Here is a 21,921-nt window from a genome sequence, read left to right as displayed (position 1 = left end):
AAGAAAGAAAGAAAGAAAGAAAGAAAGAAAGAAAGAAAGAAAGAAAAAGAAAGAAAGCAAGCAGGCAGGCAGGCAGGCAGGCAGGAAAGAGAGAGAGAGAGAGAGGAAGGAAGGAAGGAAGGAAGGAAGGAAGGAAATAAGTTTTTGTTTGTTACAATTTACCAGTCTTGAGTGATTTTGTAGCAGCCCCAAATAGACTACCATCATTTCATATGATCCCATTTAAAACATAAGAAAAATAATCTATGGAGGTGGAGGTCAGAGTTAGGATAATTGAAATGAGGCAAAAGGCAGCTGTTGGTTGCTGAAAAATTCAGTATCTTGGTCTGAGTTTTGGTTATATATATAATAAGCCATAAGCTGAATAGGTTTCATGCGTTTTATTTTATATAAATGAAGGCTTAAATTTAAATACAAGAAAAAAAAAAGAAGGTCCTCCTAGATACTTCCTATCCTCCAGTACATTCTCTCTCCTCCTTAGGGTTGTTTTGTTTTGTTTTTTTGAGACGGAGTCTCGCTCTATCGCATCCTGAAGATTATTAGGACTTCGATGGACTGGATAGTAGAGTGAGTCTAAGCGCCACATCCCTCCGTTGCTTCCTCTGGATATGAGGGAAGAGAGGTACGTTTCTTGTCCCTAGGGAGGTAGGCTCGACCAGGAGGAACCTGGTTCATTTCGGCCAGGCTGTCACGGCTTCCAGAGCACCTCGCCGCTGTTTCCGTCCCTCAACAGACCGGCTGAGCTCTTTGGAGGAGTACATGATGTTGGGTTTTGGTTTGCGCTTCAGGAACTGCTGATACTGTAGCTTCTGAGGGAACTGCAGGGATTTCCCGATTTCCTGCGTGCCTGTGTTAAAAGTTAGAAGCGGGATCTGCTGGCAGCTTCGAGACTGAGCATGACGGTGGAAACATCTAATTTTATTAGTTTTTGCTTGAAATGCAAAAGATGAGAAAAAAAGTTCCCTTTTGTTTGCCTCACATATTTCTCTTAGAATGAAGCCGATTGAAAGTTAACTTCACCCTGAAGAAATTCCTCCTGGCGTTTGCAAAGAGCTCCTTTATGCCTCACGTCCAGCTTGGCTCAAAAGGACTCTAAAGAGCCGGAGAGCTGCTGCTGAAAGGCGGAGTCACAGTACAGTCAGTGTTAACTACGTGTGCAGCCGCCGTCTCCTTAGTCATATTACAGGTGCAGAAGCAGTATAGGTGGATCCCTTACAAGTCGAGTGGGTTAACCTCAGATTGACTTTAGAGATGGTTTGTGACCACCTGGTAGATGGTAGCCGTTACAGCATTTAGAAAGTGAATAAAAGAAAGGATGCATACGGAGGCCCACACGCTTGCTTGGCTTCTGCAGATGGAGACAGAGAGGTCGCTGTTCTGCCTTCTGGGTGTTGAGTAATCTTGGCATGAAATAGAGCTGAAAATAAAAGCAGATTTTCTTTTAACAAGATAGTATTAACATGCTTGCAGAGTATTTCCCTGTGGATTTCTGCTTAGCACAGTGATACCACAAAGAGCTCTAATCTGGAGGTATGGGTTGTTCCCTAGCTTAGAAGGAGGTCAATCATGGAGAGTAAGTACAGTGAGGTACAAAAGGATCCTTTGGGATTGGAAGAATAAGCGTTCATTACTTTTATTTATGTAAAACAACAAAATGAGCTTTCTCCTATACTGACTGACTTTGGTCCCTGGAGTTCAGAGTGTTTGCATCTCACACCAGAAGCTTCCTCAGAGGACCCAGAGAAGTACTTTTTACTTCCACCAAATTTCAGCTGAGGTGACCGCTATCTTTTCATCATCTGCTGTGTGTTTGAAGTTAAATCGTTTAAGTTTCAGAGTTTGCGGATGTCCAATGGAAAAAATGACCACCAGCACATCAAATCGTCAACCCCTGGCAGTGTAATCTTTTAGTGAAAGCTTGTAGGGCTTCTGCAACCTGGTTAGGGGGAGTTAGAAAAGGAAACAGAAAAGGACTTGAGCCTTTTAGCTTCCAATCTGAAATCAGACTTGGGCCACACAGTTCTATGGTTTCTGATGATTTCATTTACAGCTAGAAATAGGCTGGATGGCCAGAAATACTACTTGCTTCCCCCATGCGTGGTCCATGTTAGTGATTGATGGGACTGCTTAGAAAGAATAGGTGGATAATCCTAAGCAGCAAATAACCTCAAGTGAATAAACAGGAGTCACCTCTGTGTATGAGAGAGAAATGCAGAGGCCAACACAATTCACCTTGACAGAAAATTCCAAAGTTGGGGAATATCATGGACCGCTTCTTACTGGTGTCCCTGGGAAGAAAACAAAACCTGGAGGTACTGGGGATTGAGCCTAGGGCCTCGTGCATGCTCTACCACTGAGCTCTACCCACTCGGCAACCTAGATCCTTCAGAAAACCCTTTGGTGACCGCCAATATCTGAGCCTGCCCTCTGTGTCAGGATAATCACGATGTTTCCAATTCTGCTGTTAATTCCCTACACGAAGCGCATCCTCTTTTAGGCACGGCTATACCAAAAGAAAGGTGGCTTGGCCCGGCGCAGCGGTTTATGCCTGTAATCAGAACTTTCGGAGGCTGAGGCGGGTGGATCACGAGGTCAGGAGTTCAAGACGATCCTGGACAAGATGGTGAAACCCTGTCTCTACTGAAAATATGAAAATTAGCCAGGCATGGTGGCAGGCGCCTGTAATCCCAGCTACTTGGGAGGCTAAAGTACAGAACTGCTTAAACCCGGGAGGCAGAGGTTGCAGTGAGCCGAGATCACGCCACTGCACTCCAGCCTGGGTGACAGAGCGAGACTCCATCTCAAAACACAACAAGAACAACAACAAAAGGTAGCTTAGTGGTAAAAATAAAGGCACTGTTCCTGATCTGTGGTCAGCCCATGATCAACTCACCCCAAGGTGGGCTCTCCATCATGTTAGACTTCCTGGAGCATACTTCCATTCTATCATTTGAGTGTGTCCCGGTATACGACATTCTATTGCAAATATTCTGATCATAATTTTCTGTAATCTTTTGACTCTTGGAAGCATGTTGGTGTTTCATATAGTCAAAAAATAAACCTGACTCAAGTGTGTGTGAAAATACCCTAAAATTGAATACAAATAGAGGCAAACTAAAATTGCTTTGTGAAACAATAACATAATCCAACTGAAAAGGAAAGAACTGATCTATGAAAATGGTTTATACAGTTTGTTGTTCTAATTGTAATATTAAAAAGAATTGCAAACAAATCTTGAACTCTGTATCAGGGTTATTTTTGTAGAGCTAGGGCTGTAAGAATTCTGAGATTTTGTGTGAATTTCAGGATTGGGAAAATGAGTGTGTGTGAGCAGGTGTGTTGTTGGAACCAGACTGTCACTGTAAGAGAAAGAAGGTAAAGAATAGTCCTGTTGGTGTTGATGGGAATTGGAGGCATCAGTATGAAATTATACATATGTAATTTTATAGGCTGGGCATGGTGGCTCACGCTTGTAATCCCAACACTTTGGGAGGCTGAGACGGGCAGCTCCCTTGAGGTCAGGAGCTCGAGAACAGCCTGGCCAACATGGTGAAACCCTGTCTCTACTAAAAATACAAAAATTAACCAGATGTGGTGGTGTGTGCCTGTAGTCCCAGCTACTTGGAAGCCTGAGGCAGGAGAATCACTTGAACTTGGGAGGCAGACGTTGCAGTTAGCCAAGATCCCACCACCGAACTCCGGCCTGGGCGACTTAGCCTTTTCTCAAAAAACAAAAAAAAGTAAAATTTCCTTGCAGATCTGTCTGCTAACTAGGTCTAGAAGAAATACCTCAGAAACAATGAACAAAGATAATAATATTTTGATTTTCAAATACCATTCCCTACTAAAAGGCACCAGACATACTAATAGAAAGTAGCTACTAGTGTCAACTACACTGACTCCAGGACTGGGCCAGGGAAACTACAAGGTGAACCTAAGATATCTTGCTGTGCCATAATGTTGGGGATGATTGAAAAGAACACAGAAGTGGGCTTGAAGGGAATCTCATTGACCAAATCTGACACACTTTGAACATTAATGATGACGATAAATGATTATCAATCTTGGGAACTTAAATAAATAAATATGGAAGATGGGAAGATTTTCCTTACAGTGGTATGCCAGCTAATAAATGTGGAAGGAAGGATAAAATTTGAAAATCCCCATTAGAAAATTACAAAATCTGGACACCATCAGAATGCTGATAAGTGCAGGCATAATTTATGTCAATACTAAAAGTATAGGTAAAATTTTGATGAGGATCAGGATATTTATATAGTCTCAGAGTATTTACCTAGAGCTTACTTATTGATTACAATGAGGAAGATGATACTTTTGCAGGGAAGAAATAGCAGCTACAAACTTAACCAAATGATCAAAGCTAACTTCACTAATAATGGGGAAAACTGACATCACATGCCTCTTGGTGTGATAGAGGATAACATGATTTTTGTGACATTTCTCCAAGTTTCCATAACCTTAATCTTATCATGAGTAGCACAAATTAAGAAACATTCCACAAAACCACTGGCATATACTCTTCAAAAACATCAATGTTGTGAAAGACATGATTGAGCAACTGTTCTAAATTAAAGGAGACTAAAGAGTCAAGACAATTAGATTCATATGTGTCTGTGAAATGGATCCTAGCTTGGGAGAGAAATTTCTGTAAAAGATTGTATTGATACAATTAGTTACATTTTTAAAGATTGTATATTAGATAATACTATTTTATCAATGTTAAGTTTACTGAATTTGATAATTGTGCTGTGTTAAGGAATTGATCTTGTTTTAAGAAATACACATTGATGAATTTAGGGATTAAAAATATATAATGTGTGAAAATCATTATCAAATAGTTTATAGAAATAATCTTTGAGATATATATCTCAAAGTATGTGTATATATATATATATATATATACTTATGTATATGTGTGTGTGTGTGGGTGTGTGTGTATATATATGTATTCCTGTTGGGAGCAAGTGCCCCAAAATCTGGCCATAAACTGGCCCCCAAACTGGCCGTAAACCAAATCTCTGCAGCACTGTAACATGTTCATAATGGCCCTAATGCCCAAGCTGGAAGGTTGTAGGTTTACGGGAATGAGGGCAAGGAACACCTGGCCCACCCAGGGTGGAAAATCACTTAAAGGCATTCTTAAGCCACAAACAATAGCATGAGTGATTTGTGCCTTAAGGACATGCTCCTGCTGCAGTTAACTAGCCCAACCTATTCCTTTAATTCGGCCCATCCCTTCGTTGCCCATAAGGTATACTTTTAGTTAATTTAATATCTATAGAAACAATGCTAATGACTGGTTTGCTGTTAATAAATATGTGGGTAAATCTCTGTTCAGGGCTCTCAGCTCTGAAGGCTGTGAGACCCCTGATTTCCCACTTCACATCTCTATATTTCTGTGTGTGTCTTTAATTCCTGTAGCACTGCTGGGTTAGGGTTTCCCTGACTGAGCTGGTCTTGGCATATTCCACTGTTGCTGATTGTTTGGTTGAAGAGGCAAGATATTCAGAAATGATCCCAAGATGTGGACAATATGTGCTTCTCAGGTGGTTCCCATTCCATTTTAAATGTTTCCAGGGAGGGACAAAGATACAAATTTCTCAATTTGTATTCAAATCTAACAGGTGTTTTATTCTATTTTCCTGCTTACACTCCCTGTTTGTAAGTCAATCAACTAAGGACATCTGAAGGAAACAGAATTTAATTCTCAGAGTCAGGAAGTGATGAGAGACTGCTTTGGTAGGGAAAGTAATAGTAAATTTGTTCTTTCTTGCATAAATAGAGAAGAAAAAGAAAGAAGAGACAGAGCCAGGGAAAGAAATAGAAGGCATAACAATCCTAAATATGTATCTACCAAACAGCAGAGCTGCAACATATGTAAAGAGAAAAAAATAGTTAACTTTAAAAAAATAGACAAATCCACAATTACTTTGGAGACTTCAAAACTTCTCTCATAATGATTGATAGAACAACTAAACAGAAAATCAGCAAGAATGTTGAAGAACTAGGCCGGGTGTGGTGGCTCACGCCTGTAATCCCAGCACTTTGGGAGTCTGAGGCAGGCGAATCATGAGGTCAGGAGATCAAGATCATCCTGGCTAACATGATATGAAACACAGTCTCTACTAAAAAATACAAAAAAATTAGCCAGGCGTGGTGGCGGGCGCCTGTAGTCCCAGCTATTCAGGAGGCTGAGGCAGGAGAATGGCGTGAAACCAGGAGGTGGAGCTTGCAGTGAGCCAAGATCGCAGCACTGCATTCCAGCCTGGGCAACAGAGTGAGACTCCATCTCAAAAAAAAAAAAAATGTTGAAAACTCAAAATCGTCTTCAGCCACCAGAATTCAGTTAACATTTATAAAACAGTCCACACAAGAAGAGCAGAACGCACTTGTCAAATCCACACAGAATATAGGTCAAGGTAAAACATATCCTGGGCCATAAAACAAACCTCAACAAATTTAAAAGAATTAACTAATATGGTATGATCCCTGACCGTAATGAAATTAAACTAAAAATCGGTGACAAAAAGGCGACAGAAAAATATCCAAATGCTTGGAAAATGAACAACACACTACTAGACAGTTCATAAAACAAAGAGAAAGCCTTAGTAGACATCAAAAAATAAGTTAACCTGAATAAAACTGAAAATACAATATATTAAAAATTCCAAGACATCCTAAAGGAGTGCTGAGAGAGAAATACACAGCACTAAGTGCACACATTAGAAAAGAAAAAAGTCCCAAATCAGTCCTCTAAACTCTTACTTGAAGAAACCAGGTGGGAAAAAGAGCAAAATAACCGAAAGCAAATAGAAGAAAGGAAATAATAAAAAATAAAAGCAGAAATCAGTGAAATGGAACACCCGCACACATACAAAAAATAGAAAAACAAACAAAAAGCTAGTTCCTTTCAAGGATCAATAAAAGAAGAACTCTAGCAACATAGAAATTTTCAGCAGAGAGATGACACAGTTTACCAACATCAGGAATAAAAAGAGGATATCACTGTAGACTCAGCCAACGTCAAAAGCATAAGGGAGGCTGGGCGTGGTGGCCCAAGCCTGTAATCCCAGCACTTTGGGAGGCTGAGGTGGGCGGATCATTTGAGGCCAGGAGTTCCAGACCAGCCATGGCCAACATGGCAAAACCCCGTCTCTGTTAAAAAGTCAAAAATTAACCAACCATGGTGGCGCATGCCTGTAATCCCAGCTACCTGGAAGGGTGAAGCATGAGAATCTCTTGAACCTGGGAGACAGAGGTTGCAATGAGCAGAGATGGCACCACTGCACTCCAGCCTGGGCGAAGAATGAGACCCTGTCTCACAAAAAACTAACAAAAGAACAAACAAAAACCTCTATGGGGGGAGGGAAGGAGACCTCTTAGAACTAAAAATGTAATACAGCAAGGTCACAGGATAAAAGTCTACAGAAATAAATCATATCTCCAAATAACGGCAATGAACATGTGGATAGTGAAATTTAAAATGTAATGCCATGTATTTCCTAATAGCTAGAAGAGAAAATTTGGAATATTCCCAATGCAAAGAAATGAGAAATATCTGAGGCGATGGATTTGCTAATTCCCCATATTTAATTATTACACATTGTACGCATCAAAACACCTCTCTGTGCCTCACAAATATGTGCAATTATAATGTGTCAAGTAAACATAATTAGAAAATACATTTTTTAGGGCGGCGGTGGCGGCTCCCGGGACCAGGGCCTTTTGTCTGGAGCGGCTGCGTGTTTGTGTGTGGGCGGGGGCCGGAGCCACCAAGCAGTCGGCCTTCCCAAGCTTGCTCAGTCCCAGCCGCCCCTCGCGGGGGTGGGGGACCGCCCCGTGGGCCGGGCATCCCCTCAGGCGCTGCCGCCCCGCCCAGCCTAAGGGGAGGAACCCGCCGGGCCTCATCTAGCGGCCCAGCCACCTCCGAAGTTGCAGCCTCTGCTCTCAGTGCTGCGGACCCGAGGCCGTCCCTTGCCCCTCCGGCCGAGGCCATGAAGATCAAAGACGGCAAGAAACCCTCTTTCCCATGGTTTGGCGTGGACATTGGGGGAACTCTAGTAAACCTGTCGTACTTTGAACCTATTGCTATCACAGCAGAGGAAGAACAAGAAGTTGAGAGTTTAAAAAGTATTCGAAAATATTTGATTTCTAATGTAGCATGTGGATCCACCGGCATTAGGGATGTACACCTTGAACTGAAAGATTTAACACTTTTTGGCCGAAGAGGGAACTTGCACTTTATCAGGTTTCCAACCCAGGACCTGCCTACTTTTATCCAAATGGGAAGAGATAAAAACTTCTCAACATTGCAAACGGTGCTATGTGCTACAGGAGGTGGGGCCTACAAGTTTGAAAAAGATTTTCGCACAATTGGAAACCTCCACCTGCACAAACTGGATGAACTTGACTGCCTTGTAAAGGGCTTGCTGTATACAGACTGTTGGTTTCAATGGACATGCGGAGTGCTATTATTTAGCTAATGCCTCAGAACCTCAGCAATGCCAAAAGATGCCTTTTAACCTGGATGATCCCTACCCACTGCTTGTAGTGAACATTGGCTCAGGAGTCAGTATTTTAGCAGTCAATTCCAAAGACATCTATAAACGAATGACTGGGACAAGCCTTGGGGAGGGTACCTTTCTGGGTTTATGCAGTTTATTGACTGGCTGTGAAAGTTTTGAAGAGGCTCTTGAAATGGCATTCCAAAGGTGACAGCACACAAGCTGACAAGCTGACCCATGATATTTATGGAGGAGATCATGAAAGATTTGGTTTGCCAGGTTGAGCTGTAGCATCTAGTTTTAGGAATATGATTTATAAGGAGAAGCGAGAATCTGTTAGTAAAGAAGATCTGGCAAGAGCTACTTTAATTACTATCACCAATAACTTCGGTTCTGTGGCACGAATGTGTGCTGTTAATGAGAAAATAGAGTTGTCTTTGTTGGAAACGTTTTATGTGTCAATACCCTCTCAATGAAACTTTTGGCATATGCACCGGATCTTTGGTCAAAAGGTCAACTGAAAGCATTGTTTCTAAAACATGAGGGATACTTTGGAGCAGTTAGTGCACTTCTTGGGCTGCCAAATTTCAGCTAAAGCTCCAGGTCTCTCTCTCAGCTAATAAATGTCATCCAAGAGGAACTGAAACCGGAGGCATTATTACTGCATTGTTTGTCACTGGCAACCAAAGGATAAAAGAGTAGCATAAGCTGCTGAATGTTGCCATATTAAGGGAGAGAATTTAGTAACGTGAAAAAAAAATAATTTTAAAAAGACAGTAACTGTATAATCTCTGACAAAAAGGAAATACTTAGACGTAAATCTAACAAAATCTGAATAATGCTGAAAAAGACACAATGTAATGTAAGGCGGGCGTGGTGCCTCCAGCCTGTAATGCCAGCACTTTGGGAGGCCGAGGCAGGTGGATCACCTGAGGTCAGGAGTTCAAGACCAGCCTGATCAACATGGTGAAACCCCATCTCTACAGAAATACAAAACTTAGCCGGGCATGATGGCAGATGCCTGTAATCTCAGCTATTCGGGAGGCTGAGGCAGGAGAATTGCTTGAACCCGGGAAGCAGAGATTGCAGTGAGCCGAATTGCACCATTGCACTCCAGCCTGGGTGATAAAGCAAGACTCCGTTAAAAAAAAAAGAAACTTACACAATGTAATGTACACAATGCTGATGAAATAAGTTTAAACAAACCAAAAACACACAAAAAAACTAAATAAATGGAGAGATGTACAGTGTTAACAGTTTGCAAAACTCAACACGGTAAAGATGGCAGTTCTTCTCAATTTGACATATAGGTTCAATGAAATTCTTATCAAAATCCAAGCAAGATTTTTATTCTAAAATTTATGTAGGAAGTTAAAGGAATTAGAATAGCTAAAATAATCATTAAGAATAAAAATATAAGGGGAAGAAACAGTCAACTTGACTTCAAGACTACTGTATTACATTGTTGTATGCTTGTATTATTGTATAAGAAAGGCAGGAAGCAAGTCCGGGCCCCCTGGCTCATGCCTGTAGCCTCAACAACACTTTGGAAGACTGAGGCGGGAGAATTGCTTGAGCCCAGGAGTTGCAGATCAGCCTGAGCAACAAAGGGTGATCCTGACTCTGCCAAAAAAAAAGAAAAAAAAAAAAAACCTGGTCACAGTGGTCTTGCGCCTGTGGTTCCAGATACTCAGGGAGGCTGAGGTGGGAGGGTCACTGGGTCCCTAGATGTTGAGACTGCTGTGAGCAGTGATACTACCACTGCACTCCAGCCTGGACTGCAGAACAAGACTCTGTCTCAAAATTTTGTATTTTTGTTTTTGAGATGGAGTCTTGCTTTGTTGCCCAGGCTGGAGTGCAATGGCACGATTTCAGCTCACTGCAATCTCTGCCACCTCCCGGTTTCAAGTGATTCTCCTGCCTCAGCCTTCCGAGTAGCTGGGATTACAGGCACCTGCCACCACACCCAGCTAGCAACAAAAAATTTTTTTAATAAAAAAATTAAAAGAATGTCAACATCATGCCTTATACAAAAATGAACTCAAAATGGATCAAGGATGTAAACATAAAATGTAAAAGTATAAAACTTTTGGGAAAAAAACATGGATGAAAATCTTTTGGATCTAGGGCAAGGCAAAGAATTTTACAGTTGGCATGGAAACATGATCCAGAGATCTTGTAAAGCTGGTTCTTCTCTTCCTCCTTCTCTGTCCTGTTGTATCATTTGCTTTGAGTGATGCTGAGGCTGGAAACAGGAAATGCAAATAGGAGAGCATTAAAGGCAACTAATTGGGTCGTATCTTTAGTTTTTTTTTTTTTTTTTTTTTTTTTGAGAAGGAGTTTCTTCCCTCTTGTTTGCCCAGGTTGGAATGCAATGACGCAATGTTGGCTTACTGCAACCTCTGCCTCCTGAGTTTAAGCAATTCTCCTGCCTCAGCCTCCCAAGTAGCTGGGATTACATGCATGTGACACCACGCCCAGCTAATTATTTGTATTTAGTAGAGACAGGGTTTCACCTTGTTGGTCAGGCTAGTCTCGAACTCCTGACCTCAGTTGATCCACCTGCCTCTGTCTCCCAAAGTGCTGGGATTACAGGCGTGCACCACCACACCAGGCCTGTTTTTACTTTTTATTTGATCAATAAATGAGATAAAAAGAAAGAAAAAAGAGAGAGAAAGAGAGAGGAAGAAAGAGAGAATGGAGGAGAGAGAAGAAAAGAAAGAAAGAAAATTGGAAGAGTTGAATCATAGTTCTTTGAGGAGTGGATTTGAGGAGTGAGTCAGAGAAAAGTAAAAAATAAAAGTATACAGAGTTGAACCCAGGGCCTCAAAAATGCAAAACACAAGCTCCTCTATCACTGTCATATAAAGAAAAATCCAAGTTAAAACAAGAAGACACAATACAAAAGAAAGACTATTGCAATAGGAGAGCACTCAGCAATCTAAGCATCTCAAAATCAAACAGAAAACACTTTTCTTTTCTTTTATTTATTTATTTATTTATTTTTTTGAGATGGAGTCTTGCTCTGTCACCCAGGCTGGAGTGCAATGGCACGATCTTGGCTCACTGCAACTTCTGCCTCCTGGGTTCAAGCGATTCTCCTGACTCAGCCTCCTGAGTAGCTGGGATTATAGACGCAACACCACGCCTGGCTAATTTTTGTATTTTTAGTAGAGATGGGGTTTCACCATGTTGGTCAGGCTGGTCTCGAACTCCTGACCTCGTGATCCACCCGCCTTGGCCTCCTAAAATGCTGGGATTACAGGGGTGATAAAAAGGCCTACCCTTTTCTTTTATAGGTAGGGAGGGCTAGGCAAAACTTTAGCAAACTTTAGCAAAACTTTTAAAGGAAATAGGGCAAGCAAGGGGGATAGGACTAGCAGGGTCTGACACCGAGCCTCTGTCTCGTGGTTAGCCAAGGAGAATAAGCAGATAAGGGGCAGGGTCTGCTTTTTAGTGCTTACCCAGGCTTGGGCAAGCAGAGTTCAGGAGCCTGCGAGGAGAACAGAAGAACGGAAGAAGTTTAGGGGCCTGACTAAAGTTTGGTTAAAACAAAGCAGAAAATAAGAAATGGTTTCCCCTTGGCCAGCACTTGGTCATCACTAAGCTACACCCCTAACTCTTCACTGAGAGCACTTTGATTTTCTGAAGCTCTGAATCCTTCATGATTTGTTATTAGTATTAACTGTAAAAGATGGACTTACCACTTTTTTTTCTGCATAGGGCTTGTGATGGAAGAAAAGTAGTGGAAATAAAAATCAGGTAATAGCTGCGTGCAGTTTACATTGCAGTTCTAAGCAGATTAATTGTTAAAGCTTCAGTCTTCTCTTATAAGTAATAAGAATCAAGTCTCGATTTGGGGCTTTTCTGATTTCCTTCAGAAATATCTTACCCCAGGAGGCAAGGATATTAAAAGTAAGCTTTTCCCTGGCTAAATACTTTGTGGTTATGTTTGCTCAACAAGATTTGATAAGATTTGTTGGAAAAAACTGACATTGGGAGCGACAAAGAGAAATTCGTTTAGCATTTTGTTAAGAAGGGTCTCCTTTCCAGGAGCGATGGCTCATGCCTGTAATCCCAGCACTTTGGGAGGCTGAGGTGGGCAGATCACTTGAGGTCAGGAGTTTGAGACCAGCCTGACCAACATGTCAAAACCCCATCTCTACTAAAAATACAATTTTAGTATTTTCAGTATTTTAGTACAAATACTAAAAATAAAATTTTTGTATTAGCTGGGCATACTGGCAGGCGCCCGTTATCCCAGCTACTCAGGAGACTGAGGCAGGAGAATCGCTTGAACCCAGGAGACGGAGGTTGCAGTGAGCCGAGATCGCACCACTGCACTCCATCCTGGATGACAGAGTAAAACTCCCTCTCAAAAAAACAAAACAAAACAAAACAAAAACAAAGAGATGGTAAATCCAACCCCACCCCTGACATAATGCAACTACAAACCTCACTGGCTTTCCTAGGTGGTTTAAGTTTTTGATTGAGAATAGGCAAGGAACCCCAGGAACAACTCTTCCCCCTCAGCAGGTGCCTGACCCTGGGACCACCTGAAACTTCTAGAGCAGTGCTTCGCTAACTTTAGCATTAGAGTCACTTGAGGGCTTATTTAAACACAGGAGCCTGAGCCCCATACTCAGCAGTTCTGATTCAACAGACCTAAGGTTGGGTCTGAAATTTATTATTCTGCTTGCAGCACCCTAATCCCCCCTCCCCCCGGCTTGCTCTCCTGTGCAGTGTCCACTGTGGCTAACATGCCACCGTTTGCCTGGAGAGAACCAATGGATACCAGGAAATTAAAGAAGAAAAAATATGAAACAAAAAGAAAATACATGGCATGTGTGTATTACCTTCCTCCAAAAAATGTATCTCAAAACAGTTGTAATCAGATGGATCGAGAAAGAACATGAAATGTTTGTTTGGTTTTTTCGACCAGAGGAAGTGCCCAACACAACTGTGATCTACTTACCTTTTACTCTGCATGTATTTTCCATTGTGACAAAACCTTTTCCTGTTTTTTTCATATGGGGCCTCCGTTTGCTGTTACCAGAAGTTCCCAGGCAATATTGGAGGGACTGAGGAAATACAGGAATATGAATATGAATCAGTCTTATGGAATATCCGTAGGGAATGTTGATCCGTATTGGTTTCTGCTTCTCGCATGTTGAAGGCCTCTAATTCCCCGACAGTCTTCGTTCGGCCATCCAGCGCCCTGCCACTCCCATCTCAAGCGACTAGAGAGCCACAGTAGTCCTTGTCTCAGTATTGGATCGCACTTGTGTCCCTGTGCAGGTCGACAGGGAGAGACTGGTGGAGAAATCAGCAGACAGATGCTTTCACTCTGCTCTTTTGCCTAGAAAACAAAATAACTAAAAAGAAAAAAAGATGCCCACGGGCATTTTTCTCCCTTCTTCGTCTTTGCGTCTCTTTAATCATTGTACAAAATGGAGGGCCGGGCGCGGTGGTTCATGCCTGCAATCCCAGCACTTTGGGAGGCCGAGGCGGGTGGATCACGAGGTCAGCAGTTTGAGATCAGCCTGACCAACATGGTGAAACCCCGTCTCTACTAAAAATACAAAAAAATTAGCTGGGCGTGGTGGTGGACGCCTGTAATCCCAGCTACTTGGCAGGCTGAGGCAGGAGAATCGCTTAAAAACGGAAGGCAGAGGTTGCAGTGAGCCGAGATTGCGCCACTGCACTCTAGCCTGGGCAACAAGAGCAAAACTCCATCTCAAAAAATAAAAGGGAGCGAACGCGAACCGCCTGTGCACGCATTTGTTTGAGGTCAAGAGACCCCTGTTGTGATCCCGTTCTTCTTTCCCCCTCTTTACTTTTTTGTCTTCCTTCTGCTGTCGCAATCGCCTTATGTGATGTTGAGGCTCACAGCATAGAGGTTGGGGATAGTTCAAGGCAATGCATTGGAGTACATTTTTTACTCTCTATATGTGCAGAAATAGGATAGAAAAATGTGAGGAGGCAGAGAACTGCCAGAGTAAAACCATCACTTGGAGGTGCTGGGGATCGAACCCAAAGCCTCATACATGCAAAGCATCCGCTCTACCACTGAGCTACACCCCCTTCCTAAAAGGCCTCTTTGTAATAATTTTCAGGAGGTAACTTTCATTTCCTGAGACTCTCCGTGAGCATGCTGGTAGTAGTGGTCAGAACTATAGAGCATGGAGAGCTACTCTGAGCAGGAGATATTTGGTACTAATGGGGGATACAGATTCTTTAGAATACTGTGTAGGACTTGAAATGAAAAAAGATTAGAAAAGTGTCAGATAATAACCACAAGAAGTTTCCATTATGGCTTCAAGACGTTGAGTTCTTAGGGTCTCCTTCTATTATGCTTGGCAAGAATCAAGTTCTGGTTTTCGTTTCTTTTGATTTCTTCCAGATATGACACAAAGCCATTGAAATTCAGCCTTTCCCTGACTAAAATGCTTCATATTTGTTGTTTACTCAATAGGAATATCAAGGGTAAGATTTGGTGGAGGAAAGCCATAATCAGAATAAAACCTGAGAGCGGTGCACTCAGCATTTTTTCATAAGGGTCCCTAGCTGGTGTGGTGTCTTAACGCCTGTAGCTATTCCAGAGGCTGAGGCACGAGGATCGCTTGAGCTCGGGAGTTGGTGGTTGTAGGGAGCTATGATTGTGCCACTACCCTCGAGCCTGGGAAACGTAGTGAGAAAAGCAAGCAAGCAAGCAAGACAAAGTGGGAGTAAGGGAGTGAGGGAGGGAGGAAGGGAAAGAGGGAAGGAAGGAAGGAAGGAAGGAAGAAGAAAGAGAGAGGGAGGGAGGGAAGGAGGGAAGGAAGGAAAGGGGAGAGAGAGAAAAGGAGATGGGAGGGAATTCATAAGGCATAAATGAAAAACAGCTTTGGGGGTGGAGAGGAGGGTTGAATTATGAGAGTAAGACGAAAGATAAATAGAAGCAGGATTGAAGAGTAGTTCAGAAAAACAAACATGCTATTGCCAAAGACAAGCAGGTACAGAAAAGGGGAGGTTTTAACAACTCTTTTAGTAATGGAAGAAAGATTGAAAGATGGAGAAGATGAGTTAGTTTGGCTCACACTAAATTTAAAATATCTCTGGGGCACGGTTGTGAAGATATTACATGGAGAACTCAGGCAATTAACTCCGTCTCCAGCCTGGGATTTGTAAGCATTAGTAGTAGGAGACACATTACATGGAGGTGGATAAAGACTAAAAAGTATACTTTGAGATATGGGAATTACAAACCTATTCGTGATATTTGTGGGCAACAAACAAGTTTGCTCCTAAATAGTTCTCGAATCTTGGGACTTATCACGTTGAGACTGGGTTCTTTGAACTATATAAGAAGATGAGAAGAAAACCCATTTCCCGGAACCAAATTTCTAGTGACTGTTAACTCTTTCTCATTCTGGTTTGCCCACATATGAGCCTTTGCCAATGTTAATAAAATAACATTTATCCATTTTAAAAATGGCAGATTGCAAGTTGTATGCCAGACTTTTCAGTTGGCTGATGGGATTTCTAGAATAAAAATAGGAAACACTGAATAATAGGTTTCACTGAAGGAAAGACTAGAGAAGCGTTACACACAAAATTGATGTGTATTCATGTGTGTGTGTCTGCCTGTCTCTGTGTGTGTGTGTGTGTGCATGTAAATGCTGGGGAGGATTTTCTTGACTCTTTGATGCCATAAAAGCAGTATTAGGACAGTTTGCAGAAACACTCCTTCATCCTTATGTCATGTCACACCCAGAGAAACCTGCCTGTCTATCAGATTCTTGGGAATTCACAATAAGAAAGTATGCTTTTTTGTTTGCCACATAAAAGGGGGGAACTTAAAATAATTAAATATCCATATCTATCTTCAGACTATCTACCAACATGATTGAAACACTTTTCTTTTTGCGTATAATCTGTAGGATGAGTTCACTTAACACAGCATTCTTCTGAGGAATTAAACATTTAATTTTGAAGACAGAAAACCCTCATGTCATACATACTCAGTTTTGAAAACCTAAAAATATATAAAGTATCTTTTTAAATCTGCACTGTCCAATATGGTTACCATTACCACATTGGCTATTGAATGCTTGAAATTGCCCAGTCCAAGGTAAGATGTGTTGTAAATATAAAATACGTACCAGATTTCAAAGATGAAATATCACTTTTTAATATAAAATAACTCACTTATAATTTTAAGATGGATTACTTAAAATAATGTTTTTGTTATACAAGGCGATTTACATATATTATTAAAACTGGACATAAAACATGGAAACAGTAAACACCGGGGACTACTAGGGAGTAGCCAGGAAGGGGAAAGGCTTGAAAAGCTAACTGTTGGATACTATGCTCTCTACCCGGGTGATGGGATTAATCCCACCCCAACCCCAGCATCATGCAATATACCCATGTAACAATCCTGCACATGTATTCTTTTGATTCTTCGAAGCATGTTAGTCTCACATAGTCAAAAAATAAAACTGACTCAAGTGTGTGTGAAAATACCCTAAAATTCAATACAAATAGAGGCAAATTAAAACTTCATTGGGAAAGAATAACATAACCCCATTGAAAGAACTGATTTAAGAAAATGCTTTACACAGTTCGTTGTTCTAATTGTAAGTACAAAAAGAAGAGGAAACAAATCTTAAACTCTATGTATAAGGGTTATTTTTTGTACAACTAAGGCTGTAGGAATTGTGAGATTTTGTGAGAATTTTAGGATTGGGAAAATGAGTGTGTGAGAGTAAGCAGGCTGTCACTGTAAGAGCAAGAAGGTAAAGAATAGTCCTGTTGGTGTTTATGGGAATTGGAGGCATCAGTAAGAAATTATACATATGTAATTGTATAGGCCAGGCATGGTGGCTCACGCTTATAATCTCAGCACTTTGGGAGGCTGAGAGACGTGTGGATCACTTCAGGTCAGGAATCGAGAACACCCTGGCCAACATGGCGAAACCCCGTCTCTACTAAAAATACAAAAATTATCGGGTGTGGTGGCCAAGCCTGTAGTCCCAGCTATTCGGGAGGCTGAGGCAGGATAATCGCTTGAATTCGGGAGGCGGACGTTGCAGCGAGCCAAGATCGCACCACTGCACTCCAGCCTGGGATAGTGAGTGAGACTCTGTCTCAAAAAAAAAAAAAGTACATTTTCCCTACAGATCTGTCTGCTAACTGGGCCTGGAAGAAATACCTCAGAAACAATGATCAAGATAACTCTATTTTTCAAATACCATTCTCTACTAAAAGGAACCAGAGATACTAATAGAAAGTAGCTACTAGTGTTAACTACAGTGACTCCAGCAGGACAGTGCCAGGGAAACTACAAGATGAACCTAAGATATCTTGCTGTGCCAGAATGATGGGGATGATCTAAAAGAACAAAGAAGCGCCGGGGTGGTTCACGCCTGTAATCCCAGCACTTTGGGAGACCTAGGCGGGCGGATCACCTGAGGTTAGGAGTTCCAGACCTGCCTGGCCAATATGGTGAAGCCCTGTCTCTACTAAAAATACAAAGGCTGGCCTGGCGTGGTGGCACATGCCTCTAATCCCAGCTACTTGGGAAGCAGAGGCAAGAAAATCACTTGAACCCCGGAGGCGGAGTTTGCAGTGAGCCGAGATCGCACCACTGCACTCCAGCCTGGACAACAGGGCGAGACCCGTCTCAATAAATAAATAAAGTCCATGAGAAAAATCATTGTATGTGTGTTTAGGCGTAAAGAGAGAGGAGAATCATTGTGGCAAAATATTGGGAATTGCTAAACCTGAGTAACGTGTGTATGGTAGTTCTTTGTATTATTTTTGCAACTTTTCTGTAGGCTTGAAATAATTTCAAACTAAAAAGGTTTTTTAATTCTCCCTTCTCAAATTTATTTTCCCTCTTCCTTCAAGGGCTGTACTCTTCCATCAAGAGTAACGTAGATGGATACTAAAACAGAAGGGTCAGTACCGCCTCAGGGGATTTAGGTCCAGGTGAGGAGGTGAGAAAGTGGAATTCCGAACTCTTAGAAATGAAGACCCAGGAGCGTGGGTCGCTGCCCATCCTTACCCTCGCCGGTGACTGGGCCAGCACAGTGGTCGCAAAACCCAGCATGGATTTCATCTTGGGGATGCTGTGGTTCCAGTTCTGACACTCAAGAAACGACGGACGGAGAGAAGAACGAGGACCACCTGCGAAAAGAGCTCGAGAGGGAAGCAGGGACGTGGTGGGGTGTGCACCTGCCGCAGCGGCGGCAAAAGCGGAGGAGAAGCGAAGTGGGTGAGCGCCCGAGGCTGCCAGAGGATCTGGGTGGGCAGGGAGGCTTGAGTGCAGCCCCGAAGCCCATCGCTGCGTTTCCTCGGTGTCCGCGATAAACGAGAGGGCTCATTCCCTGTAGGAGAAGTGAGCTGAAAACACTTTCCCGCAAGATCTCCCTCGTTTTGCTCAAGGCAGTCGCGGCGTTGAGAACGCGTCACAGCTCCTTTACTGGCTGGGGCACTGGGGAGCACAGGTACCCTTGAGTTTTGGTACAGGCGAGTGGTATTGGTGGCTTCCAAGAAACTACAGAGAAACCACCTATTTCCAATTCCTACTGTTTGTGAGGGAGAGAGTGTTGAACCGGGAAGAGAGACCACCCTCCTGCTTTAGCACCTTTGTTACAGATAGGAAGAGTGTTCTTTGCTTTTGTTTTAGCTTTTCAAGCTTGGAATACAAGTTATGAAAAACAAGAAAGGTAAGGCAGTCCCAGTATATTTTAAACTTAAGATGGTTTTCAGAAGTACTACCTTTTTATGGAATTCACTGTGTCCAGATTTCAACCTACCTAGCAGAGTGAAGCTCTATGAGTCTAATATCTTGGCTTTCTTCCACATCAGCAAGCCTCTGAAATTCAGGTTTCTTTCTGGACAATATCACCTACACTTTTGCAGTGGGCTCCTATATTGCCTATGTCCAACTCGTGGAAGCATGAACAGTGGGAAAAGCCAAGGTTACCACATAAAAAAAGATCCTTACATGAGACACGTGGAAATAAAGCAGCAGCTGAGGTGTGTGTAGAGGAAGAGACAAACATGAAAATGTAGAAAGTGTATAGATAATTTTTTCCAAGGAGGAAGAGGAATGGTCTGCTCACAACAAGGAACTCTCTACTTAGTGCTGCGAAGATACTTTTATTACATTTCATGCATACACTGGATTTTAACAACCGGAACATGGTGTAATTGGTGGGGGCTGGAGAGACAGCAGTCACTCCCAACCCTGAGGGTGAGTCCCCAACCTGAGGATGAAGAGAAAATGATTACAGTCTCTGCCATAGAGCCTAGAATCATCCAAACCTGCATTTCAAATTGAAAGGCCCAAATAGCTTGAGAGGGCTCCAGGTATTTCAGCTCAAAATAGTCTCCTGGTTCAAGAGAACTCCTGTGAGGTCTTCCACAGGAAAATCAGTCTGTTGTGTGTGACCAGAAAAGTTACCTAAAAGATTGAAGGCGTCAAAGAAATGGTAAATCCAACCCCACCCCTGATGTAAGGCGGATACAAACCTCACTGGCTTTCCTAAGTTTGAGTTTTTTATTGAGAATAGGCAGGGAATCCCAGGAACAATTCTTCCTCCTCAGCAGGTGCCTGACCCTGGGACCTCCTGAAACTTCTAGAGCAGTGCTTCGCAAACTTTAGCATCAGAGTCAATTGAGGGCTTATTCAAACATGGGAGCCTGAGCCCCATACTCAGCAGTTCTGATTCAACAGACATAAGGTTGGGCCTGAAATTTATTATTCTGCTTGCAGCACCCTAATCCCCCACCCCTTGCTCTCCTGTGCAGTGTCCACTGTGGCTAACATGCCACCAATTGCCTGGAGAGAACCAATGGATACCAGGAAATTAAAGAAGAAAAAGTATGAAACAAAAAGAAAACACATGGCATGTGTGTATTACCTTCCTCCAAAAAATGTATCTCAAAACAAACATATGATTGGTCTGGAGGCACACACACAGCCAGTCCTCGGCTAAGCAGGTTTCACCAACAGTATCCCTCTTGGATGCTGGTTATAGATATTTTCACTGGACAAAAGAATCAAGTAAGGGCATGTCAGCCTCATAGAGTGTATCTATCATGCCAGACTGATAGGCTGGTGGGCTAGGAACAAACATCATACTCTCCTGCCTCTCAAAGACACTTTAATTCAACAGGAAGTAAGTACAGAGGGAACAGCAGTTTTGAAACCATACACCATTGGAAACCCTAAAAGGTATCTTGAGTGCATAGGATTTCTTGGGAGTTTGTTGTGGGAAGTCAGGGACCCCGAACGGAAGGACCAGCTGGAGCCATGGCAGAGAAACATAAATTGTGAAGATTTCCTTTTAATATGGACATTTATCAATTCCCAAATAATACTTTCATAATTTATTACACCTGTAATCTCTTAATCCTGTTATCTTCGTAAGCTGAGGATGTACATCACCTCAGGACCACTGTGATAACTGTGTTAACTATAAAGACTGACTGTAAAACATGTGTGTTTGAACAATATGAAATCAGTGCACCTTGAAAAAGAACAGAATAACAGCAATTTTTAGGGAAGAAGGGAAAATAACCATAAGGTCTGACTGCCTGTGGGGTCGGGCAAAAAGAGCCATATTTTTCTTCTTGCAGAGAGCCTATAAACAGACGTGCAAGTAGGGAAGATATCGCTAAATTCTTTTCCTAGCAAGGAATATTGATATTAATACTCTGGGAAAGGAATGCATTCCTGGGCGGGAAGTCTATCAACAGCCATTCTGGGAATGTCTGTCCTATTCGGTTGAGATGAGGACTGAGATATGCCCTGGTCTCCTGCAGTACCCTCAGGCTTACTAGGATTGGGAAACTCCATCCTGGTAAATTTGTGGTCAGACTGGTTCTCTGCTCTCAAACCCTGTTTTCTGTTGTTTAAAATGTTTATCAAGACAATATGTGCACCACTGAACATAGACCCTTATCAGAAGTCCTGCCTTTTGCCCTTCATCCTGTTTCCTCAGAAGCATGTGAACTTTGTTCTGCTTTTTGCCCTTTGAAGCATGTGATCTTTGTACCTACCTATGCCCTGTTCGTACACCCCCTCCCCTTTTGAAATCCTTAATAAAAACTTGCTGGTTTTGAGGCTTGGGTAGGCATCACAGTCCTACCGACATGTGATGTCACCCCCGGTGGCCCAGCTGTAAAATTCCTCTCTTTGTACTCTTTCTCTTTCCTTCTCAGCTGGCTGACACTTATGGAAAACAGAAAAAACCTACGTTGAAATATTGGGAGTGGGTTCCCCCGATATTTTTTTCATTTTTTTTTTGATACAGGGTCTCACTTTGTCACCCAGGCTGGATGGAGTGTGGTTGTACAATCTCAGCTCACTACAACCTCTGCCTTTCATGCTCAAACC

The 21,921-nt window shown here is 42.4% G+C and overlaps 1 protein-coding gene, 1 non-coding gene and 1 pseudogene across 8 annotated transcripts in view; 1 reads left to right on the top strand and 2 right to left on the bottom strand.

Annotated features, from left to right (window-relative positions):
* Positions 1–365: 365 nt before the first annotated feature.
* Positions 366–21,921, bottom strand: part of LOC109028759 (septin-7-like) — a 39,262-nt gene continuing 17,706 nt past the window's right edge. For 4 of the 7 annotated variants that reach the window (XR_010135474.1, XR_008669338.2, XM_063711206.1 and 1 more), the window contains one exon: positions 19,664–19,786. Coding sequence is in view for 4 of the 7 variants with exons in the window: in XM_063711205.1 (XP_063567275.1) it covers positions 19,756–19,786 (31 nt within the window). In the remaining 3 variants the exon portion in view is untranslated. Of the gene's footprint in view, positions 1,418–19,663; positions 19,787–21,921 lie in introns of those variants that run through there. The other 3 variants (XM_063711201.1, XM_063711203.1, XM_063711202.1) reach the window with 1 other exon arrangement.
* On the top strand, positions 8,016–9,128 carry LOC101150758 (pantothenate kinase 3-like; annotated as a pseudogene).
* Positions 14,538–14,609, bottom strand: TRNAA-UGC (transfer RNA alanine (anticodon UGC)). The gene has a single exon. It is a non-coding gene; the product is annotated as a tRNA-Ala (tRNA).

This window comes from Gorilla gorilla, chromosome 9, assembly GCF_029281585.2.
Source record: "Gorilla gorilla gorilla isolate KB3781 chromosome 9, NHGRI_mGorGor1-v2.1_pri, whole genome shotgun sequence".
Classification (NCBI taxonomy): domain Eukaryota; kingdom Metazoa; phylum Chordata; class Mammalia; order Primates; family Hominidae; genus Gorilla; species Gorilla gorilla.
The sequence above is the reverse complement of the archived record's forward strand: the minus strand, read 5'-3'. Positions and strand labels throughout refer to the sequence as shown.